Source organism: Mobula hypostoma, chromosome 23 (assembly GCF_963921235.1).
Source record: "Mobula hypostoma chromosome 23, sMobHyp1.1, whole genome shotgun sequence".
NCBI classification, from domain to species: Eukaryota; Metazoa; Chordata; class Chondrichthyes; order Myliobatiformes; family Myliobatidae; genus Mobula; species Mobula hypostoma.
The window spans coordinates 909,755-936,267 of record NC_086119.1 but is presented as its reverse complement, the minus strand read 5'-3'; the positions used below and the strand labels follow the sequence as shown (position 1 = coordinate 936,267).

The following is a 26,513-nucleotide window of genomic DNA, read 5'->3' as shown; positions in this document are numbered from 1 at the left end:
TAACTTACTGACATCCTTCTTATAGCTAAGTGATCAGAATTCACTCAATATCCAAGTGTGGCCTCAGCAATGCATCGTATAGTTGACATCCAATGCTTATACTCAATACCCTGACCAATGAAGGCATGCCAATTGCCTTCATTATCTTGTCCACACACGTTGCTCACTTTCAGATAACACTGCCCCCGTACCACAACTTCTGTTTGTTCTACAACACTCCATTTACTATCCTGCTCTGGTTTAACTTGCTAAAATGCAATATTTCACAACTTGTCAGAGTTAAATACAATCTACCAATCCTTGGCCTAGTTTCTAGATCCTTTTGAATCTCACATTACCTTCTTCATTGTCCATTATATTGTGGCGACCCACTTTCTGGCACACACGAACCGGCTCACAACAGCGCGCGCAGGCAGAGGGCCGGCCCCAAAAAGGGCACCAGGCCATCTTCACCAGCAGGGGGAGAATCCCGCGCGCAGAAAGGGTCTGGGAATATGCATTCCCCACAGCAATCCCGCCCAGGGAGGGCGGGAACGGGAAGGCTTTAAAGCGGGCTGCGAAGTTTGAATAAATCTCTTTCATCGCAACTCTAACTCACCGACTCCGTGTGGTTATTCTAGCGCTGTGTGTAGCACATCGCTACAATTGGTGACCCCGACGGCCCAAACGATATTTGGACCAGAGATGACCGACGCTGCATCTGTTCACGCAGTTTCGTTAAAACTGCCAAGCTTCTGGACGCTGCGACCCCAATTATGGTTCGAACAAGCAAAAGCACAATTCCGCATTCGGCAGATAACCTCGGAGTCCACTCGCTACTACTACGTGCTGAGCTCACTTGACCAGGAGACTGCTGCACAAGTTGAGGAGTTTATACAGTCGCCCCCGGAGGACGGCAAATACACAGCATTCAAAGCCCTGCTCATAAGGACTTTCGGACTCTCACAGCGCGAACGAGCACGCCACTTAATGCACCTGGATGGTTTGGGAGACAGGCCGCCGTCAGCATTAATGAACGAGATTCTGGCCCTGGCTGAAGGGCACAAACCCTGCCTCATGTTTGAGCAGGCGTTCCTAGAGCAACTGCCCGAGGACATATGCCTGCTGCTGTCCGACGCAGATTTCAGCAACCCCCGGGAGGTGGCGGCCCGAGCAGATGTGCTGTAGAATGCCAGGAAAGAGAGAGGGGCATCCGTCGCACAGATCACCAAGCCGCGAGCCCAACGAACAATGGTGTTTCTACCACCAGCGGTGGGGCACAGAGGCCCGCCACTGCAGACAACCCTGCAAATTCCCGGGAAACGCCAGGGCCAGCCGCCGCTGATGGCTACGGCGGCTGGCCATCAGGACAGCCTCCTGTACGTCTGGGACAAGCAGTCGGAATGCCGCTTTTTGGTCGACACCGGAGCGGAGATCAGCGTCTTACTTCCAACGAGTTACGACACCCGCAACAGAGAACCGGGACCCACCCTGAGGGCCGCTAATGGCAGCACAATACGAACCTACGGCACCCGCACGGTGCGGCTACAGTTCAGCTCCAGCCGGTTCACGTGGGACTTCACACTGGCCACCGTGGCCCAACCACTGCTGAGGGAAGATTTTCTACGAGCTCACAGCCTGCTGGTCGACCTGCAAGGGAAGCGATTAGTGCACGCCAAGACTTTTCAAACGTTCTCCCTGGGTGAAGCACAGTTGCCAGCCCCACACCTGGACTCCATCACGCTGTCCGACGATGAATTCACCAGGGTCCTGGCAGATTTCCCATCAGTACTGACACCGCAGTTCACGGCAGCCATGCCCATGGCTGCCCACGGAGTACAGCACCACATCCCGACCCAGGGACCACCCCTCCACGCCCGTGCTCGAAGGCTTCCCCCGAACAAGCTCCAACTGGCGAAGGAGGAGTTCAAGAAGATGGAGGAATTAGGGATCATACGACGGTCCGACAGCCCATGGGCCTCCCCCCTTCACATGGTGCCCAAGGCAACGGGGGGCTAGAGACCATGCAGTGACTACCGCAGACTGAACGAGGCTACAACGCCAGACCGCTACCCTGTGCCGCACATTCAAGACTTTGCAGCAAACCTACACGGCGCAAGGATCTTTTCCAAGGTAGACCTCGTCCAGGGATACCATCAAATCCCTGTACATCCGGACGACATCCCCAAAACAGCACTTATCACCCCGTTCAGACTTTTCGAATTCCTCCGAATGCCGTTTGTTCTAAAGAATGCCGCACAGACTTTCCAGCGGCTAATGGACGCGGTGGGACGCGACCTGGACTTTGCATTCATCTATTTGGACGACACCCTCATAGCCAGCAGTAGTCGGCAGGAGCATCTGTCCCACCTCCGCCAGCTCTACTCCCGCCTGAGCAAATTCGGCCTTACAATCAATCCAGCCAAATGCCAGTTTGGACTCGACACCATCAACTTCCTGGGCCACAGGATTACTAAAGACGGGGCAACCCCGCTGCCCGCCAAGGTCGACGCGGTCCGCCACTTCCCCCGACCCAACACAATCAAAGGCTTGCAGGAATTCATGGGTATGGTGAATTTTTATCACTGTTTCCTCCCCTCAGCAGCCCGAACCATGCGCCCCCTGTTCACTCTGATGTCGGGTAAGGGCAAGGACATTACCTAGGATGAAGAGGCCGCAACCGCTTTCGTTAAAACCAAAGAAGCCTTAGCAAACGCCGCGATGCTAGTGCACCCCAGAACGGACGTTCCTACTGCCCTCACGGTGGACGCATCCAACACAGCGGTCGGTGGAGTGCTGGAACAACTCATCGAGGGTCGCTGGCAACCCCTGGCGTTCTTCAGCAAACACCTACGACCACCCGAACTCAAATACAGTGCTTTCGACCGGGAGCTATTGGCACTATACCTGGCAATCCGGCATTTCAGGTACTCCTTAGAAGGTAGGCCCTTCACCACGTTCACAGACCACAAACCGCTTACCTTTGCGTTCACTAAGGTGTCCGACCCCTGGTAGTCCCGCCAGCAGCGACATCTGTCCTATATCTCCGAGTACACGACGGACATCCGGCATGTCTCTGGAAAGAACAACGTCGTGGCAGACGCACTTTCCAGATCTACCATACAGGCCCTGTCCCAGGGGGTGGACTATGCAGCGCTGGCAGAGGCACAGCAGGCAGACACTGAGATCCCCAGTTACAGGACTGCAGTCTCCGGTTTACAGCTCCAAGACCTCCCCGTAGGCCCAGGTGAGAGGACCCTACTATGTGACGTAGCTACCGGCCAACCCCGCCCCGTCGTCCCAGCAGCCTGGCGCCGGCAGGTTTTCGAATCCATTCACAACTTAGCGCACCCCTCCATCAGGACAACCGTCCGGCTGGTCTCCAACAGGTTCCTGTGGCATGGACTTCGTAAGCAGGTCAGTGAATGGGCCAAAACGTGCATGAAGTGCCAAACGGCCAAGGTGCAGCGGCACACCAAGGCTCCGCCACAGCGGTTCGAACCCACCCGCCGGAGGTTTGACCACATTCATGTGGATACCGTGGGACCCCTGCCAGTGTCGCGAGGAGCACGGTACCTCCTAACTATGATAGACCGGTTCACCAGATGGCCAGAGGCAGTCCCGCTCACCGACACCACCTCCGAATCCTGTGCCCGAGCACTGATCGCAACCTGGGTAGCACGCTTTGGGGTACCGGCCCACATTACCTCCGACAGGGGTGCCCAGTTCACCTCCAGCCTGTGGTCGGCTATGGCCAGCCTTTTAGGAACACAGCTACACCACACAACTGCCTACCACCCACAGTCGAACGGACTAGTGGAGCGCTTCCACCGTCACCTGAAATCGGCTCTCATGGCCCGCCTGGAGGGGCCTAACTGAGTGGACGAACTTCCCTGGGTCCTGCTCGGAATCTGCACGGCGCCCAAGGAGGATCTACACACCTCGTCGGCCGAGTTGGTATACGGCGCGCCCCTAGTCGTCCCAGGAGAGTTCATACCAGCCCCAAGGGGGGAAGAGGAAGAACCCACAGCAGTCCTGGACAGACTACGGGCGAGGCTCGGTAACCTGGCCCCCATCCCCACTTCACAGCATGGACAGAGCCCGACCTGCGTACCCAAAGACCTGCAGAACTTCGACGGGGCGGACACCGGGCACCGCTACAGCGGCCCTACGAGGGACCGTTTAAGGTGATCAGGAACAACGGGTCCACGTTCGTGCTGGACATTGGGGGTTTTCACGGTGGACCGACTCAAACCGGCCCATGTGGACTTGGCGCAACCGGTCCAGGCTCAGGCACCACGGCGCAGGGGCAGACCTCCCAAACAGAGGCCGATCCAGACTGTGGACATTGGGGGAGGTATCGCCGGTTCTGGGGGGGGGTTATGTGGCGACCCACTTTCTGGCACACACGAACCGGCTCACAACAGCGCGCGCAGGCAGAGGGCCAGCCCCAAAAAGGGCGCCAGGCCATCTTCACCAGCAGGGGGAAAATCCCGCGCACAGAAAGGGTCTGGGAACATGCATTCCCCACAGCAATCCCGCCCAGGGAGGGCGGGAACGGGAAAGCTTTAAAGCAGGCCGCGAGGTTTGAATAAATCTCTTTCATCGCAACTCTAACTCACCGACTCCATGCCGTTATTCTTGCGCTGTGTGTAGCACATCGCTACAATATCACTCATTTTAGCATCACATGCAAACTTACAAACCAAGCCAACTCCATTCTCATCCAAAACAATAGACAATAGATGCAGAAGGCCATTTGGCCCTTTGAGCCAGCACCGTCATTCATTGTGATCATGGCTGATCATCCACAATCAGTACCCTGTTCCTGCCTTCTCCCCATATTCCTTGACTCCGCTATCTTTAAGAGCTCTATCTAACTATTTCTTGAAAGAATCCAGAGAATTGGCCTCCACTGCCTTCTGAGGCAGAGCATTCCACAGTTCCACAACCCTCTGTGTGAAAAAGTTTTTCCTCAACTCTGTTCTAAATGGTCTACCCCTTATTCTTAAACTGTGGCCTCTGGCTCTGGACTCCCCCAAGGGAACATGTTCCTTGCTTCTAGCGTGTCCAATCCCTTAATAATCTTATATGTGTCAATCAGATCCCCTTTCATCCTTCTAAATTCCAGTGTACACGAGCCCAGTTGCTCCAATCTTTTCAACATATGACATTCCTGCCATCCCTGGAGTTAACCCAGTGAACCTACGCTGCACTCCCTCCATAGCAAGAATGTCCTTCCCCAAATTTGGAGACCAAAACTGCACACAATACTCCAGGTAGGGTCTCACCAGGGCCTTGTACAACTGCAGAAGGACCTCTTTGCTCCTATACTCAACTCCCCTTGTTATGAAGGCCAAAATGCCATTAGCTTTTTTCACTGCCTGTTGTACCTGTACACTTACTTTCAGTGACTGATGAACAAGGACACCCAGATCTCGTTGTACTTCCCCCTTTCCTAACTTGACACAATTCAGATAGTAATCTGCCTTCCTGTTCTTGCCACCAAAGTGGATAACCTCACATTTATTCACATTAATCTGCATCTGCCTTGCAGCTGCCCACTCACCCAACCTGTCCAAGTCACCCTGCATTCTCATAACATCCTCCTCACATTTCACACTGTCACCCAGTTTTGTGTCATCTACAAATGTGTTAATGTTACTTTTAATCCCTTCATCTAAATCATTAATGTATATTGTAAATAGCTGTGGTCCCAGCACCAAGCCTTGCGGTACCCCACTAGTCACTGAAAGGGACCCGTTAATCCCTACTCTTTGTTTCCTGTCTGCCAACCAATTTTCTATCCATGTCAGTACCCTACCCTCAATACCATGTGCTCTAATTTTGCCCACAAACCTCCTATGTAGAGCCTTATCAAAGGCTTTCTAAAAGTCCAGGTACACTACATCCACTGGCTTCTCATGTCCATTTTTATAGTTACATCCTCAAAAAAATCCAGAAGATTAGTCAAGCATGACTTCCCCTTCGTAAATCCATGCCTGACTCGGACCTATCCTGCTAATGCTATCCAAATATACCGCTATTTCATCTTTTATAATGGACTCCAGCATCTTCCCCACCACTGATGTCAGACTAACTGGTCTATAATTGCCTGTTTTCTCTCTCCCTCCTTCCTTAAAATGTGGGATAACGTTAGCTACCCTCCAATCCACAGGAACTGATCCTGAATCTATAGAACATTGGAAAATGATTACCAATGCGTCCACGATTTCTAGAGCCACCTCCTTAAGTACCCTAGGATGCAGACCATCAGGCCCTGGGGATTTATCACCGTTCAGTCCCATTAGTTTATACCAAACACCATTTTCTGCCTAATGTGAATTTCCTGCAGTTCCTCCGTTACCCTAGGTCCTCTGGTCACTATTACATCTGGGAGATTGTTTGTGCCTTCCCTGGTGAAGACAGATCCAAAGTACCTGTTCAGCTCATCTGCCATTTCCTTGTTCCCCATAATAATTTCACCCGTTTCTGTCTTCAAGGGCCCAACTTTGGTCTTAACTAATTTTTTTCTCTTCACATACCTAAAGAAGCTTTCACTATCCTCCTTTATATTCTTGGTTAGCTTACCTTCGTACCTCATCTTTTCCCCCCCTATTGCCTTTTTAGTTATCTTCTGTTGCTCCTTAAAAGTCTCCCAATCCTCTGGCTTCCCACTCATCCTTGCTATGTTATACTTCTCTTTTATTTTTATACTGTCCTTGACTTCCCTCGTCATCCACGGTCGCCCCTTAACTCCCCTTAGAATCTTTCTTCCTCTTTGGAATGAACTGATCCTGCACCTTCTGTATTATTCCCAGAAATACCTGCCATTGTTGTTCCACTGTCATCCCTGCTAGGTTGTTTTTCCTGTCAACTTTGGCCAGCTCCTCCCTCATGGGTCCATAGTTCCCTTTAAACATTAAGATAACATACTATTTTCTTTGACGTTTGTGCAGATTTTGGCATGAGATCTGGAACTTTGACAACCTTCTACAGGCAGAGAGTGGAGAGTATCCTGACTGGTTCTGTCACAGCCTAGTATTGAAACACTGATGCCCAAGAATGGAGAAACCTCCAGATAGTACTGGATACTGCCCAGCCCATCACAAGAAAAGCCTTCTTCATCATTGAGAACATCCACAAGTAGTGCTGCCACAAAAAAGCAGCATCCATCAAGGACTTCCAACATCCAAGCCATATTCTCTTCTTGCTGCAGCCATCAGAAAAGAGGTACAGAAGTTTTGGGCCCCACACCACCAGGTTCAGGAACAGTTATTACCCTTTAACCATCAGGCTCCAGCATGGATAATTTTATTCACAACACTGAAATAATTCCGCAACCTATAGACTCATTTTCAAGAATTGTACAACTCATGTTCTCAACGTTATCTAGAATCAGTAGATTCTAGTTAATTGAGGCACATCAGGACTAGTGTATATTAGCCCAATTAAGTGGTTGCCCCGACTAGCCAAAGTTTCATGGAAATAGTTAAAAAGGTATTAAAAAAGACAAACTACAGTTTAACAGTAATAAATTATGTACTTAAATGAAATACAGAACAAATAAAAACACTACCAATACTACTACAGTGCCATAAAACTATATATTAGTTATCGACAGAGGAATTAATCCAGTGTACACAATGAATAAAATTGGTGCAGAAACCCAGTGCAGATAACAGAATGCCTTCATACAATACTATAGCCAATTATATCCTTCAAATCCTCATTTTCATTGAAACATTCAAGATGACCGATGATACCTTCAAATTCTCTGTAGTTCCTAACTTGAAGTAGTGAAGTGTATCATTTTCACTCCCGGCTATTTCCAAGCATCTCAGGCATCTCCAGGCCTGAATGTTTGAAACCGGAGTGAGCAAAATAATCCTGAGTTTCTTGCCAATTATCAGTGACAAAAATCACTGCTTTTGAACACAAACATACACACCAGTGCACGCGACTGACGATAGTTAGAAACTGTCTGGCAACAATCTCCTGTCCCAATTAAGCGACACAGCATCCCAAATAAATGAAGGAAATCCAAGCTATTTTCTTGATTAGTTTATGTACTTTGAGTGTTATTCCAAATAAGCGGCTGCTCCGATTAACTGATAACCCACTAACTGGAATCCACTGAATTTGCAGTTTTCCTTCTTTTGCATATTGGTTGTCAGTCGGTCTTTATTTCTGTGTAGTTTGTCATTGGTTCTTTTGTAATACTTTGTTCTAATATGAATGCCTACAAGAAAATGAATCTCAGGGCAGTATGTGGTGACATACACACAATTTGATAATAAATTTACTTTGAATAGAGAACCCAGTACCAATGCCTGCAGCACACACTGATCATAGACCTCAAGCTGAATATCAGGCCTCCACTATCACCCTCTGACTCTCATCACCAATCCAATTTTGAACCTAGTTGCAGCAACACAGCACAACATCACGAGCCGGAGGGCCTGCACTGTGTTATGTTCTATATAACACACAGAGTTCAATGAGTCAGGCAGCACTCAATGTTTTCGTTGTGGACCCTTCATCAGGACAGTATCCAGTTAACTAGCTTACCTTGAATCCCATGTGATCTAACATCCTGGACCATCTTCCCATACACAACATTGTCAAAGGAATTGCTCACATCCACATATATCACATCTACCACCTTGTCCTGGTCAATCCTGTTGGTCAACTCTTCAAAGAACTTAATAAAATTTGTGAGATACAATTCCCATGCACAAAGCTGTACACTGATTACCCCTAATCAGTCTTTATCTTTACAAATGAAGGTAGATCCCATCTCTCAGAATCTCGAGTAACTTTCCCATCACTAATGCTAGTCTCACGGACTGCAGTTCCTCGACTTGTCCTTGAAGACCTCCAATCTACCAGTACCTTGCCCATAGCTAATGCTGATACAAGTATCTGTCAGAACCCCAGCAATTTCTTCTTTTGTTGCCCACAAATGGCAGATACAGTTTAATCCACGCAAATTTGAGGTGTTGCACTTTGGGAAGTAAAATGTAATGGAAAAGTATACAATGACAGGCAAAATCCTTAACTCACTGATATACAAAGGGATTTTGGGCTCCAAATCCATAGCTCTCTGAAAATGCAATACAAGGTGGTATGAAAGCATAGGGCATATGTCGTTCAGCAGTTCTGGCACTGAGTACAAGAGTAGTGACGTAGCAGCTGCATAAACAACAGTCAGGCTGCATTTGGAGTGTCATGCACAGTTCTGGTTACATCATTACAGGAAGAATGTGGAGGCTTTGTAGAAGGTGCAGAAGAGGTTCACCAGGATGCTAGCTAAGTTAGAGAATATTACAAGGATAGGCTAGATGAACTTGGATTGATTTCTGTATGGCATAGGAAGAAAAGGAGAGACCAGAGGAAGGTTTATAAAATCATGAGGTGCAAATATTGATCTTTTCTCAGCATAGGAATATTAAAAACTAGCAGAAATGGCTTTAAGGTGAGAGAGAGCAAGTTTTAAGGTGATGTGCAGGGCATTTTTTTTTGGAACAGAGTTTTAAGTACCAAACATGCTGCTAAAGGTGGTTGCAGTGGAAGCAGACATGATAGTAGCATTTAAAAGACACACGCAGGGATATGAACATGCAAAGAATGGAGGAATATGGACCACATATATGCAGATCGGTGTAGTTTCATTTGGCATCATGGTTACCAACATTGTGGGCCGAAGGTCCTGTTCGACATTCTATTGTCTGGTTTTAAATCACATCGGTCTGGTTTTTCTTATCATACTGAAATAAACCTTGCCTGAAAGTCAGATTACACAATCTTATCATTAACACCTCACTACACAAAAAAAATGAAGCTTAATATGTTGATACGGCTGTAGCCATCAAGGCATTTTGACCGACACTACCACAGATACCCATAACACCATAACATACAGGAGCACAATTAGGCCGTTTGGCCCATCGAGTCTACCCTGCCATTTCATCATGGCTGATTCATTTTACCTCTCAGCTCTAATCTCCTGCCTCTTCGCCCCCACCACCCATATTCCTTCATGCCCTGACTAATCAAGATTTATCAATCTCTGCCTTAAATATATCCAATGACTTGGCCTTCACAACTGTCTGTGGCAGCAGATTCACAGATTCAAACTATGGCTATAGAAATTCCTCAGTCAATAGTCATACTTTATTGATCTCGGGGGAAATTGGTTTTCGTTACAGTTGCATCATAAACAATACATAACAATAGAACCATAAATAGTTAAATAGTATATGTAATTTATGCCAGTAAATTATGAAATAAGTCTAGGACCAGCCTATTGGCTCAGGGTGTCTGACCCTCCAAGGGAGGAGTTGTAAAGTTTGATGGCCACAGGCAGGAATGACTTCCTATGACGCTCTGTGCTGCATTTCAGTGGAATGAGTCTCTGGTTGAATGTAGTCCTGAGCCATATAACCATTACAGCACGGAAACAGGCCATCTCGACCCTTCTAGTCCGTGCCAAACTCTCACCTAGTCCCACCGACCTGCACTCAGCCCATAACCCTCTATTCTTTCCTGTCCAATTTAACTTTAAACGACAACATCGAACCTGCCTCAACCACTTCTGCTGGAAGTTCATTCCACACAGCTACCACTCTCTGAGTAAAGAAGTTCCCCCTCATGTTACCCCTAAACTTTTGCCCTTTAACCCTCAACTCATGTCCTCTTGTTTGAATCTCCCCCACTCTCAATGGAAAAAGCTGATCCACGTCAACTCTATCTATCCCCCTCATAATTTTAAGTACCTCTATCAAGTTCCCCCTCAACCTTCTATGCTCCAAAGAATAAAGACCTAACTTGTTCAACCTTTCTCTGTAACTCAAGAGATGAAAACCAGGCAACATTTTAGTAAATCTCCTTTGTACTCTCAATTTTATTGACATCTTTTCTATAATTCGGTGACCAGAACTGTACACAATACTCCAAATTTGGCCTCACCAATGCCTTATACAATTTCAACATTACATCCCAACTCCTATACTCGATGCTCTGATTAATAAAGGCCAGCATACCAAAAGCTTTCTTCACCACCCTATCCACATGAGATTCCACCTTCAGGGAACTATGCACCATTATTCCTAGATCCCTCTGTTCTACTGCATTCTTCAATGCCCTACCATTTACCATGTATGTCCTATTTTGATTAGTCCTACCAAAATGTAGCACCTTACATTTTTCAGCATTAAACTCCATCTGCCATCTTTCAGCCCACTCTTCTAACTGGCCTAAATCTCTCTGCAAGCTTTGAAAACCTAATTCATTATCCACAATGCCACCCATCTTAGTATCATCTGCATGCTTACTAATCCAATTTACCACCCCATCATCCAGATCATTAATATATATGACAAACAACACTGGACCCAGTACAGATCCCTGAGGCACGCCGCTAGACACCGTCATCCAATCTGACAAACAGTTATCCACCACTACTCTCTGGCGTCTCCCATCCAGCCACTGCTGAATCCATTTTACTACTTCGATATTAATGCCTAACGATTGAACCTTCCTAGCTAACCTTCCGTGTGTAACCTTGTCAAAGGCCTTACTGAAGTCCATATAGACAACATCCACCGCTTTACCCTCGTCAACTTTCCTAGTAACCTCAACAAAAAATTCAGTAAGATTTGTCAAACATAATCTTCCACGCACAAATCCATATTGACTGTTCCTAATCAGACCCTGTCTATCCAGATAATTATATATACCATCTCTAAGAATACTTTCCATCAATTTACCCACCACTGACGTCAAACTCACAGGCCGATAATTGCTAAGTTTACTCTGAGAACCCTTTTTAAACAATGGAACCTCATGTCTGTTCTAAATGGATATCTCTCTATTACAAGGCTATGTCCTCTGGTCTTAAGACTCCCCACCATTCGGGAGGTTGAAAATATTATAGACAAGACTTTGAAGAAATGGTCACACGCAGAGTACAGGCTTTGGTGAGTAGATGTGTGACCACCAGGACAGACAAGGAGATAAAGTCGTCAATGGCTTCTGAGGCCATTCTCTTCAGCAACAAGAATACCCATTTGGATACTGCTGTGGGGGAGAAGATGATCCATCAGATCATGGCAGAAGCTGCCAGTCTGGTGGCACTGTTGCCGGCTCTGAGCCTCAACAGGAAAGGGTACCCTGTATGGTAGTTATAGGGGACTTGATAGTTAGGGAGGCAGAAAGGAGATTCTGTGGCCGCAAATGAGACACCAAGATATGTTGCCTCCTGGGTGCTAAGGTCAATGGTGTACTGGAACAGCTGCAGGATATTCTCAAGAGGGATGAGGAACAGCCAAAGGTGCATATTGGCACCAATGACACAGGCAGAAAAGGGGATGAAGTCCTATGTAATGACTAAATAGACTTAGGAAAGAGGCTGAAGAGGAGGACCTCCAAGGCTGTAATCTCCTGATTACTCCCTGTGCTACGGGCTATTGCTGGTAGGAATGGGGTGATAGCATGGATGAATGAGGGGCTGCGGAGATGGTACAAGGGGCAGGGTTTCAAGTTCTTGGATCACTGGAACCTTTTCTAGTGAAGGGGTGACCTGTACAAGAGGGATGGGTTGCACCTGGAGGTGAACCAATATACTGGCCGTAAGTTTTGCTAATGCTACTCAGGAGAGTTTAAACATGTTCTGCAGGGAGCTGGGAAGAATCAGACCAGAAGGTAGATATCAGGGAAGGTATTGAAAGGCAAAAATTTAAATAACAGGTATGCTAGCTCAGATAGTTTGAAGTGAGTATATTTTAATGCTGAGACTATTATGGGCAGGGTGATGAATTTAGAGCATGGATCAGTACATGGAACTACAATGATGTAGCCATTACTGAAGCATGGTTGAGAGGGGGGGCAGAAATGGGTGCTTACGTACCAGGTTTTCAAAGATTTAGAAAAGACAGACAAGGTAATGGGTTGGGGGGGGGGGTGAAGTTGCACTATTAATCAGGGACAATATTACAGCTGCACTTAGGGGAGGCACAATGTAGGGTTCTGACATTTCGGTAGAACCGAGTAGGAAGGGTGCAATCACACTGATGGGATTACGCGATTGTACTACAGCCACCAGAACATTGAGGAACAGATACATAATCAGATGAAGGAAATACATAAAAAGTGTTGTCGTGGGGGGCGGGGGTTTCAATTTCCCTAATATAAACTTGGACCTTCTTAGCATAAGGGGCTGAGATGGGGCTGAATTTGTTAAGTGTATCCAGGAAGGTTTCTTAAATCAACATATGAACAGTCCAACGAGAGGAGGGCCAAACTGGACCTGGTGTTGGGTAATGAGCCTGGCCAGGAGACGGACTTTTCAGTGGATGAACAGTTAGGGAACAGTAACCACAACTACTCCACTTTCAGGATAGCGATATATAAGGATAGGTATGATGCTTGTATGACAGTTTTAAATGAGTAGGGCAAATTACGAAGGCATTAACCAGGAACTAAGAAGCGTTAATTTGGAACACCTTTTCTCTGGCAAATCCACATCAGATATGTGGACAGTGTTTAAAGATCAACTGCACAGAGTCCTGGAATGGTATGTTCCTGTTATCAGCAAGGATGGGGTTAGAACCTTGGATGTCCGGAGAGATGATAAACTTAGTCAAGAAGAAAAAGTAAAAAGTATGTAAAGCTTCAGAAGTTAGGTTCAAATGAAGCATGAATATAAAGCCGCCAGAAAAGAACTAAAGGGAATTAAGAAAGCCAAGAGGGGCCCTGAAAGGCAGGTAGGATTAAGGCGAATCCCAAGGCATTCTACACATACATCAAGAATAAGAGGATAACTAGAGATAGGGTGGGACCACTCAAGGATAAAAGGGGAAACATTTGCCTGGATGCAGAAAATATGAGTGAAGCACTTAATGAGTATTTTGCTTCAGTATTTACCAAAGAAAAGGATATGGAGGACCAGATCAGTGCTGAGTGTATGAATACATTTAGAGGTCAAGGAAGAGGAAGTGTTGGGTCTTTTATGATTATTAAGTCCTCAGGGCCTGATGGGATTTAACCCAGGTTATTGAAGGAAACAAGCAACAAGATTGTTGGGCTTTTGACCAATATCTTTGTGTCCTCTCTAGCCACGGGCAAGATACCAGAGGACTGGCGGGTCTAACGCTATATCTTTATTTAAGAAGGGAACACGGCAAAATCCTGACAAGTAGAGACCAATGAGTCTCACATCAATTGCAGAGAAATTGCTGGAGTAAATTCTTAGGGACAGGATATATGAGCATTTGGAAACCCATGGCCTAATCAGGAACAGCCAGCGTGTCTGCATGTGGCAGGTCGTGCCTTACCAACTTGATCAAGTTTTTTTTTTGACAAGATGAGAGATTGATGAGGGTATGGCAGTGGATGTGTATACATCATGGGAAGCTAATCCAGACGTTTAAGATGCATGGGATCCACAGTGAATTGGCTGTTTGGATTCAGACCTGGCTTGCACATAGAAAACAGAGGGTAGTGACTGAAGGGACTTATTTGAATTGGAGGTGTGTAATTAGTGGAGTTTCAGAGGGACCTGTGCTGGGACCCCCAATGTTTGAAATTTGTATGAATTACCTGGTTGAAAATACAGATAAGTGGGTTAGTACATCTGTGGATGCTACCAAGATTGGTGGAACTGTGGATAATATAAAAGACTGGCAAAGAATACAGCACGATATACAAACCCCATTTCCAGAAAAGTTGGGTTATTTTCCAAAATGCGATAAAAACAAAAATCTGTGATATGTTAATTCATGTGAACCTTTATTTAACTGACAAAAGTACAAAGAAAAGATTTTCAGTAGTTTTACTGACCAACTTAATTGTATTTTGTAAATATACACAAATTTAGAATTTGATGGCTGCAACACACTCAACAAAAGTTGGGACAGAGTTAAAATAAGATTGAAAAGTGCACAGAATATTCAAGTAACACCAGTTTGGAAGACTCCACATTAAGCAGGCTAATTGGTAGCAGGTGAGGTATCATGACTGGGTATAAAAGTAGCGTCCATCAAAGGCTCAGTCTTTGCAAGCAAGGATGGGTGGTGGCTCACCCCTTTGTGCCAAAATTCGTGAGAGAGTTGTTAGTCAGTTCAAAAGGAACATTTCTCACTGCAAGATTGCAGAGAATTTAGGTCTTTCAACATCTACAGTACATAATATTGTGAAAAGATTCAGAGACATCTCAGTGCGTAAAGGGCAAGGTCGGAAACCACTGCTGAATGGGCGTGATCTTCAAGCCCTCAGGCGGCACTGCCTAAGAAACCGTCATGCTACTGTGACAATTATAGCCACCTGGGCTCGGGAGTACTTCGGAAAACCATTGTCGCTCAACACAGTCCTTCGCTGCATCCAGAAATGCAACTTGAAACTGTATTATGCAAGGAGGAAGCCATACATCAACTCTATGCAGAAACGCCGGTGAGTTCTCTGGGCCCCAGCTCATCTCAGATGGACTGAAAGACTGTGGAACCGTGTGCTGTGGTCAGATGAGTCCACATTTCAGCTAGTTTTCAGAAAAAACGGGCGTCCAGTTCTCCGTGCCAAAGCTGAAAACGACCATCCAGATTGTTATCAGCGAAAGGTGCAAAAGCCAGCATCTGTGATGGGATGGGGGTGTATCAGTGCCCACGGCATAGGTGAGTTGCATGTATGTGAAGGTACCGTTGACTCTGAGGTGTATATTAGGATTTTAGAGAGACATATGTTGCCATCAAGGCGACTTCTCTTCCCGGGACGTCCATGCTTATTTCAGCAGGACAATGCCAGACCACATTCTGCACGGGCTACAACAGCGTGGCCTTGTAGACACAGAGTGCATGTGCTTGACTGGCCTGCTGCCAGTCCAGATCCATCTCCTATTGAAAATGTATGGCGCATCATGAAGAGGAGAATCAGACAACGGAGACCACGGACTGGTGAGCAGCTGAAGTCTCATATCAAGCAAGAATGGACAAAAAATTTCCAATTGCAAATCTACTACAATTAGTATCCTCAGTTCCAAAACGATTAAAAAGTGTTATTAAAAGGAAAGGTGATGTAACACAATGGTAAACATGCCTCTGTCCCAACTTTTGTTGAGTGTGTTGCAGCCAAATTCTAAATTTGTGTATGTTTACAAAATACAATTAAGTTGGTCAGTAACACTATTGAAAATCTTTTCTTTGTACTTTTGTCAGTTAAATAAAGGTTCACGTGAATTAACATATCACAGATTTTTGTTTTTATTGCATTTTGGAAAATATCCCAACTTTTCTGGAAATGGGGTTTGTAGATCAGTTGTAGATATGGGCTGAGAAATGGCAGATGAGTTTAACCCAGATAAATGCGAGGTGTTTCACCTTGCTAGGGCAAATGCAAGGGGACAATGCACTGTTAGGGGCAAGATCCTTAACAGTGTTGCTGAGCAGCAGTGTGTCCTTGGAATCAAAGTTCACAGCTCCTTGAGAGTAGCTGCACAGGTCAATAAGGTGGTTAAGACAGCCTCTGATCTGGGCCCACATTTACGTGCTGGGTGGCACCTAATTAATTAGCTTGTTTATTTTGGCTTTTTTCTTAAGGATGTGCTGGGTGTGTTCCGGCTACCGTTGTACTCTTCGCGGTGTTACATACCCCGTAACTGGGTTACCAAACCAGCAGAAATGGATCACTCAGTTGGAGTCTGGATTACTAGAACTAAGAAAGTTTTATTAAAGAAACAAGCAACACAGTAATCGAAAGGATAATATATGCAACAGTTCAGCAATGATAAACACACATGTGCACAGAATTAAGATAACAGCATCAATCAAGCTCTATCGTTCTCTAGGGGTAAATGACCAAATTTCAAAGTGACACAAAAGTTCAGTCCAATTTAGTTCAGTTCGCAGTAATCGTTGCCATGGCGATGGACAACGTGGGGGGAGGGAGAGAGAGAACGGGAACGACTGATCATTCAGAAACAGCTTCCACTCACAGACTGGCGATATTGCTCACAAAGCAGCTTTCGGGCAGATCCTTGGTGATGTCACCTGAGGCCACCGACTGTGACCCCTCCTCCAGATGCGGTCGATCCTCTGCAGTGAACCCGGCACCCAAGCGAGGGTGGACACACACCGGGTTCCCGCTGATCGTACCTTTCCACCCTGTGCGTTTAAGGTCCGATACTTCCCACCGACTCGTGAGAGGCGCACCGCTTCCAGGGTCTCGTTACCTCAGGTGTCGTGTGTGTTCTGCCTTAGCGAACCTGTCCCTTTTTATCCCCCTGCTGGGGTATCGCCTGTCCATCACTTCAAACAGTTCAGGGTTCAAAGGGGGAGCCGCTCCAGACAGCTCTCTCTCCCGTTCCTTCATTACACATCTCCAGATCGCCTGTCCATTGTTCCTTATCTCTCCTTCCCCTGAGGACTGGTGGCAGACCACTTGCTGATGCCACTGATGCTAACCCAGGCCAGCAAACATCTTAACTTTATGTGTATTCTCGTCACAGCGGCAATGTATCGGTTTGCAGCCCAGAGGTTGGGGATCACTGTTTTAGTCCTCTTGAAATGAATGCTAACATCGCATTTGCCTTCCTCACTGCTGACTCAACCTGCAAATGAGCCTTTAGAGAACCTTGCACAGCACTCCCAAATCCCTTTGTGCTTCAGATTTTTGAATTTTCTCTTTATCACACCCCTTGTGATATTAATACTGTCAGCTCTACCCCAGTATATGAAAACAGCAAAAAACTACAGGCAAAATAAATGCCATTTCACATATTTAAAACATAACTTTTCCTTCAAAGTTTCAATCATATTGCTGTTTGAAGAAAACAAATAAATGTAAAACTTGAATAAATATTTCGCTTCCTGATTTTAAAGTACCTGAAGATCACCAGTTAGAATATGAAAATGCAAATAAACTGAAGGAGATTGTCTCCCCCGCGCACCCCCCCCCCCGCCAAGCTATATACTTTCATTGGATTAATGGTGTTTGCTGCTATCCTTCCCAAGTCCTCTGTAGTAACTGTGGCCCATTTTACACAAAGGAAAGAGTCTGATTATTTGAGATACACTGCATTTATTGATGAATGAATTTACTTCACCATTTGTTGCTACTTGCACAACTGTTACAGTAAATTAGAATTACATTACCTTATCTGCACTCATCCAATATTTAACATTTTCTAAAATTCACCTGTCTTCTTTTACTAGCACTTTATTATCAATGGCTCAAGCCTGCCAGTGACCTATCATAGAATATACGGTTGCAACATAAATCAGGGCAAAGTTTCAAGCATCCACAAGGTATCCAGTAAATAAAGGCCATGGCAGATTAGAAAATGAAATTTAGTCATTAAAAGGGGAGATACATTTGCTGAATTAGACAATAAATTTCTTCCAAAGAAGTCTTTGCATGTATAAAAGGAATATTAAAAGCAGGAAGAACAAATGAATTAGACCAAGTCCCATAAAGCAAAATGCTGACTGAAAAGACAGTCCAAACTCCAGAAAATGCTGGAAATAATCAGAATGGGAACAGAAGTTAAATAAAAGGATCTTTGACCTGAATCACCAGTTCTTTCTCATTCCACCTGACCTACTGAATAGATCCAGCATTTTGTTTTATTTGATTTTCATTAGCCTAAAATCCAATTGTGGGGAAAAATGTTTGTCAAGTTTAAGAATTTGCACCTTGGTAAGAGGAAACTAATTAATGTATTATTTCTGCGCTTCAAAAACACATCACACTAAAGGAAAGTTTGTACATTAAGGATTCATGAAGATGGGCATTACATGTAAGCAAGTACAGGGAAATGTTAAAATAATGCAAGACAGCAAGAATAAACAGAGTTATGACTGGGTGCAGTGCTGGGCATCAACTGGCTATGTTGTTTACTAATGAAAACATGAAGTAATCAAATACATTAATTTCAAGCCTGTTGATACAAAGGCAGATGGAAAGCAAACTGAGGAATCTAGATATTTAAAGAGGTTGAGAGAGAACGATTTAGCAGATCAAGTGTAAAGTGTGGAAATTCAACTTACTCCCACTACATCGGAGTCCCCCCCTCTCCACCTTGCTTTCTCTACCCGTAATCTGTGCCACCCATTCAACACCCTCTTTTGTCAATGCCACAGCCATTCCCATCTCACCCTCAAATTTCCCTGCACATCCCTCCACACCCCTCTCATTCCTTCTATGTTCAACACTGCATACAAGTGCCCCTATTTTTTTTCCTCTCTCACACCCACTCTTCCCACGATCACAAAAGACTTGCAACCCCAACCCTCACCTGTGTGTGCATGCCCTCTCATTCAGCAGGGAAGTCAAAATAAGTGATGCTTTTTCCAGTCTGGAAGAATGCAATAAGTGCAGTGCTCCAGTGATCAGTTGTTGGCTCTCAATTATTTATGTTAATAAAGGGGTCAGAGTGTAAAGTATCCATGTTTGCCCATGACACAAAATGGGTCATGCTGCAGTGAGAATATCTGGACCCAGCAGAGGTACAGATACATTAAATCATGGTACATTGAGTTTAAAGTGGGGAAAATGGAAGGCCATGTACTTGGCAAAGGACTAGACAAGTGGCCACAGAAAGGATGTATCCTATAGTGCAACAGTGGAGGATCAGGAGACCACAGCCTCAAAATAGGAGGGCATTTCTTTAAAAGAGGTGAGGAGGAATTTCTTTAGCCAGGAGGCAGTTAATCTGTGGAATTCATTGCCACAGACAGGTGTGGAGGCCAAGTCATTGGGTATATTTAAAGCAGAGGTTGATGGGTTCTTGATTAGTAAAGACATCAAAGGTTGCAGAGATAAGGCAGGAGCATGGGGTTGAGAGGGATAATACATCAGACATGATGGAATGGTGGAGCTGGCTCGAAAGGCCAAATGGCCTAATTCTGCTCCTGTGTCTTAAGGTCTCATCATAAAAGGCATCAAAGAAACTATCATCTAAAGAGAGATAGTAAATAAGTAATGTGCAGAGGGACCTTGGTGTTCTTGTGTACGAATCACACAGGCAGCTGTATCAAGTAGGAAGGGAAATGGCAAATAAGCCTTTATTGCAATGGAGTTGAAGTTTAATAGGGAATTAGTTTAATCACACAGGATCTTGTTGAAGCCACACAAATGTATCAAGGTAGCAAAAAAAGGAAAAAAACAGAAAGCCGATACAATGTTACAGTTAGAGAAAGTACAGAGCAGATAAAGTGCAAATAGCCACAATGAGAGAGACCAATCAAGAGTTCATTTCTATCATACATTTTTTCATCCATTTTTACGTTTTAACAGCCGGACAGATGCTGTCCTTGAGCCTGGCGGTACATATTCTAATCTTCTATGGCATGGAGTACAAGAGTTGGGATGTCAAATCGTAACTGAACATCACGTTGGTCAGGCTGCACTTAAAAAATATTGTGCCTGGTTAGTCAGAGTTGCTTTCCCAGGGCAGGGGAGTGAAAAACAACAGAGGGTGCACATTTAAGCTGAGTGTGGTGGAACTTAAAGAAAGTTTAAAGGGCATGTTTTTCCACACAGAGAGAGGGTAGTGGTATATGCAACGAGCTGCCAGAGTAAGTTGTTGAGGTATGTATAATTATAACATTTAAACAGCAAAGTGGGTAATAAAGGAGCAGGCCCAATTGGGATACAAGCTCATGCAAGCAAATGGGATGAATATAGACATCATGATCAAAATGGACAAAGTGGTCTGAAGGGCACGTTTCAGTGCTCCAAAGCTATATGATAGATTTCTACTATTGGGAAAGATTCAAGTGAGGGGACATGGTTTCAAAATAAGGTGATGGTTGTTCAAAATTGAGGGGTGTGAAAATTTATGTTTGCAAAGTGGTGAATCTCTAAAATACTTTCCACCAGATTTTTTTTTTAAATATGCTAAATCAATAGGAGTATGCAAAGATAAAATACAGAATTATTTTGAGGGATTGGGGAATTGAGAGCCATGGGGAACTAGACCATGACTAGTTGATACAAATGAGCTATGATCATCCACCAGGAACTTAGTAACATAACTCTGCTCCCAATTTCTTGTATATACCATGTATATACATGCCACCCCTAGCCCTCTACACCCTCCCCCCACCTCACTGCTTGGCACAGGCATACCTACCATCTGCCTCTGTTCTCTCTTCCTCTTACCGTCCCATATTAATTTGTTTATAATGCTGATGCATCATCAGATGTGAACCATCAAAGCAACAAGGAGTTAATCAGCATGACAGTAAAGTATACAAATAAACTCTCAGTTACACAGCACAACTTTAACTGGTTTTCTCCTGTAACTAGCACTTCCAAAGCAGCAGTCAGACCATTGACAGCCAAAGCCAATTTTAGAGAAGTTCACAATGGATTAACAGACAAATTAAATTAACTGGCACCTTTCAAGTTCAGCACATGCCAAATAACAGAGCTGTTCAGTATCCTACATTAACTGAACATGAAAACAGCAAATAGAATACAAAAAGCAAATCAGCTGCTGCTCCAGACTAAACCTTTAACCTACCTGTTGATGTCTATTACTGGAGAAGGTGTATTGAATTGCGTGAGGTGGGTAACGGGTTGCATCCGCACCAAAGGGACCTTGACCTGAGGGGTAACCCGAACTTGACATTTTTTGGAGAGTCAGTCATTCAGTGCACCCTGCAAATCAAGCCACCATGTCATCATGTCTCTAGAGAAACATCTGAAAAAAAAAAGAAAAAATTAACGATCAGTCACAGCTCCACTTCAGCTGACGTTTGTTTGTAGATCACTCTTCATTTACCAACCATCTTTTACCATTGGAAACTACTCTCAATAATTGACTATTGCTCTGACTGGTGAATACACAGAAGTACATAAACACCTCTCACCAGACCATACTTACGCTAACCATCTATATGAATGAAATTCTCCTAGTATTGACTCTCAGCTTCCTTTGCCTTGGTGATTCACGTGCTTGCCCAGATGCTTTTTAAATGTTTTGAGAATACCTTACCTTAGACTTAATTTCTATGAGGTAATGTTTCTTACAATCTATCCCAGCTATGCCATTTGTAATTTTAGTTTGATCAGGCAATCACACAATCACTAACCCACCCCAGCTCCAACTCCAAGATAAACAAGTCCACACTAACCAGTCTCTTCTCTCAATAGAAACATTCCATGTAAGGAAACTGTCACAGTACTTTTTCCAGTGCAATCATGTCTTTTCTGGAGCATGGCAACCAGATCGACACAGTATTGCAGACAGTCATAGTCATACTTTATTGATCCCGGGGGAAATTGGTTAAATTGGTTAGATGTGACTAAAAAACTTTTTTTTAATATTGTACTGAGAACGCTCTGTTTTTGTATTCCATGCCCAGGCTAATTACATCCAGTATCATGTATAACTTCACCTACCTACCATCTTTGGACTTGTACACCCAAGATTCCTCAGTATTCCCTAGGGCTCTATCATTCACATGTTCCACCCCCATGTATCTAATATGTAGCAAGCTTAGTAAGTACACTCCATTCTGGTGATACAAGTTCTACAAACATCTTCGACATAAACTCAATGTACCCACTAAAAAATGTGGTTAGCAATTTACAAATTATATCAAAATCACGCCTGTGCTTTATATATAGACATTTATTAAACTCTTACTTATTCATTTATCAACGGACAATTAATCAATAGGCACCAGAGGTTAAATAGTCTAGGAGATGCAGTGCTACCTTATTCCTTGGGAGAGTGCTTGAAATCTAGAACACATTGTCTGATTGGTGTTAGAGGCAAGTCCTCAAAATAATCAACAATGTGCGCAAATATCACTGAGTGCTGATAAATAAGATTCATATTAAATAGGTGCTTGATGGTTTGCAGGGACATAGCAGGCCAAAAGGCCTGTTTCTGTACTGTATGACAAGCAGGATGAGCAGTCAAGAGATTAAAGTCCATGTTTATACTAATCACACCGATAAGGAGTGAGTTGTATTCCTATAAAGGGGATTTATGGAATTCAGTGGAAATTTGAAAAGCAGGATTACTAAGGTTAATATCTCATTTTTACTCCCAAGTACTGAGTTTACAACCCTACAGATATTGCCTATATCAAGTGCCACATGCCAAGTATGAGAACAAGGAAGGTAGGAGAGATTAATGCACGGCTGGAAAACTGGCACAGGAGAAAGGACTTCAGGCTTTTGAATTTTTCGGATCACTTTGGGATAGGGTGACCTACGCAAAAAAGATAGCTAGCTCCTGAACAGGATGAAGACCAGTAAACTTGCAGGAAGGTTTTGTTTTGCAGGAGAGCTGGATTCAGAAAAATACAGCAGCAGACAGGGAGATGAATCATTTGTAGAAAATAGAGTTGAGATGTTATGTTGAAGTTGGATAAGATATTGGTGAGGCCAAATTTGGAGTATTGTGTGCAGTTTTGGTCACTTACTTACAGGAAAGATTCCAATGAGACTGAAAGAGCAGAGAAAATTTACAAGGAGTTGCTGGACTCAAAAGACCTGAGTTACAGGGAAAGTTCAAAGTAAACTTATTATCAAAGTACACATATGTCACCATATGCAACACAATATTAATTTTCTTGTGAGCATACTCAATAAATCCACAATAGAATAATAACCATAATAGGATCAATGAAAGACCACACTAACTTGGGCATTCAACCAGTGTGAAAAGACAATAAACTATAAATATAAAAAGAAAGAAATAATAAACACTTAAATATCAAGAACATTAATCAAAGAGTCCATAGGTTATGGGAACATTTCAATGATGGAGCAAGTGAAGTTGAGTGAAGTCATCCCCTTTGGTTCAAGAGCCTGATGGTTGAAGGGTAATAACTGTTCCTGAACCAGGTGGTGAGAGTCCTGCAGCTCTTGAACCTTTGTTCTGATGGTAGCAGCAAGAAAAAAGCATGACACGAGTTGGTGGGAGTTGCTGATAATGAATTGATGCCGCTTTCCTGTGACAATGCTTTGTATACGCATGCTCGATGGTGGGTTAGGAAAAATTCAAAGGTTGAATAGGTTATGACACCATTCCCTGGAGTGGAGAAGAATGAGGGAAGATTTGATAGAGGTATACAAAATTATGAGGGATGTATACACAGGGTAAACGCAAGTGGGCTTTTTCCACTTAGGCTAGGCGAGACTAGAACTACAGGTCATGGGTTAAGGGTAAAAGGTGAAATGTTTAAAGGGAACATGAGAGGGAACTTCTTCACTCAGAGTGGTGCAAGTGTGGAGCGAGCTGCCACAGGAAGTGGTGATTGTGGGTTTGATTTAGACATTTAAGAGACATTTAGTTAAGTACATGGAGGCCTATGGTTCAGGTGTGGATTGTCGGGATTAGGCAGAATAACATTTTGGCATGCAATAGATGGGTTAATGGGCCCACTTCTGTACTGTAGTGCTCTTTGACTGTATATAAAAGTCAAAAAGAGTGGCCCAGGAAGGAGTAGGTCCCCTCAGGGACCAAAGGGGCAATCTATGTATGGAGCATATACAAGACCCAAAAAAAGAGTATTTCTCATCAGTATTCACCATTAAGGAGGATGATGAGGCTGGGGAAATACCCAATGGAAAATAGAATAGTACAACACAGGAACAGGCCCTTCAGCCCACGGTGTTGTGCTAATTAAATTAGTAATTTAAAAATCTAACTAAACTCGTCCTTTTCCTTACACAAGATCCATAACCCGCCAGTTCTACACATTCAAGTGCCAACACAACTGTATCATATTGCTTCCACTATCATTCCTAACAGCAAATTTCAGACACCCACTACTGTGTAAAAAGACCTGCCTAGCATATCTCCTTTGTATTTATTCCATTTCAATTTAAATTCATGCCCAATGGTATTAGAGATTTTGATACCGGGGAGAAAAAGATATTGACTACTTCATCTATGCCTCTCATAATCTAATAAACTTCAATTGGATCTCCTCTCAACTTCTACCACTTCAGTGAAAACAGCCCAAATTAGACCATAAAACATAGGAGCAGGATTAGGTCATTCCGCCCATCAAACCTTGGCGTCATTCTATCATGGCTGATTATCCCTCTCCAATTTATTCTCCTGCATTCGTCCCATAAACTTTGACACTGACTAATCAAAAACCTGTCAATCCCCCTTTAAATATTCTCAATGACTTGGCCCCCACAGATTCACCAACCGCTGGTCAAAGAAATTTGCCCTCATCTCTGTTCTAAATGGACGCCCCTCTGTTCTGATGCTGTGCCTTATGGTCCTTGACTCACCCACTACAGGAAACATCCTCTCCATCTAGGTCATCCAATATTCAATGTTTCAATGAGATTCCCCTTTCTTCTAAACTCCAGCAAGTAGAGACCGAGAGCCATCAAATACTCCTCATATGTTAACCCTTTCATTCCTTGAATCACACTTGTGAACCTCCCCTGGACCCTCTCCAATGCCAGCACGTTGTCTTAGATAAGGGACTCAAAAGTGCACATAATAACCCCATGTATGGTCTGACCTACTCCTTATAATGCCTCAGCATTACATCCTTACTCATACATTCTAGCCCTCTCAAAATGAATGCGAACATTGCATTTACCTTCCTTACCAATGACACAACCTGCAAGTTAATCTTTGGGGATTCCCACACAAGGACTTCCAATTCCCTCTGCTCCTCTGATTTTTGAATTTTCTCCCCATTTATAAAATAGTCTACATTTTTATTCCTTCTTCCAAAGTGCATGACCATACACTTCCCTACACTATTCCATCTGCCACTTCTTTACCCATTCTCCCAATATGTCCAAGTCTTCTGAGTACTCACTGCTTCCTCAACACTACCTGCCCTTCATGTACCTTCATATCGTCCACAAAGCCATCAATTCCATCACCCAAATCATTGACATACAACATGCAAAACAGTTCCAACACAAAAGCAATGCATATAGACCCATTCCCTTGCTCTTTCCAGAGCTGAAAATCCAATACTTATTCATATTTCAATTGAAGCTGCCTAGGTTGCCATTCACGGTACTGCATTCCTGAGCTCCATCACTTGCTATGTATAGGCTTTTCCTGTATTCTCTCAACTGTCTTGAGAGTATATATAGTATATCTCCTTAATGACTTTACATCTCTCCATTATATCTCCTGGAAACTTCTCTCATTTCAAGGAAAACTATTCCCACCTTATTTTGGTTTCAGCCCCATTCCTTTCCAGTTCCAATGAAGAGTCTCAGCACAAAAGGTCAACTGGTTATTCCCCTCATCTGCAGAATCTCGGGCTCTTCATATGTTGATGTAATTAATGGTGGAAGGTCAATGGTGAAGCAGCTGAAAGATTGAGAGGGTATCACCAAAAATCTGGTAAATAGGACTAGCTCAAGAAGGCAACTCTGTCAGCATGGACAAGTTTGACCCAAGGACCTGTTTCTGTATTGTGGGAGACTTCCAATATAATGTATTGATGCTAGGATTCTGACCTTCAAAACCACAACCATTATCCTTTAGTACATGACATTGCTGCAAGGCGAGATGTCCATTTGACACCCAT

The 26,513-nt window shown here is 44.2% G+C and overlaps 1 protein-coding gene across 15 annotated transcripts in view; it reads right to left on the bottom strand.

The window, feature by feature from the left end:
• The window catches only part of ncor1 (nuclear receptor corepressor 1), a 337,051-nt gene that overhangs the window by 286,318 nt on the left and 24,220 nt on the right, over window positions 1-26,513 (bottom strand). For 14 of the 15 annotated variants that reach the window (XM_063031052.1, XM_063031066.1, XM_063031065.1 and 11 more), the window contains exon 2: window positions 21,497-21,676. In XM_063031052.1, the coding sequence (XP_062887122.1) occupies window positions 21,497-21,604 (108 nt within the window). In that variant the 5' untranslated portion in view covers window positions 21,605-21,676. Of the gene's footprint in view, window positions 1-21,496; window positions 21,677-26,148; window positions 26,294-26,513 lie in introns of all 15 variants that reach the window. The other variant, XM_063031053.1, reaches the window with a different exon arrangement.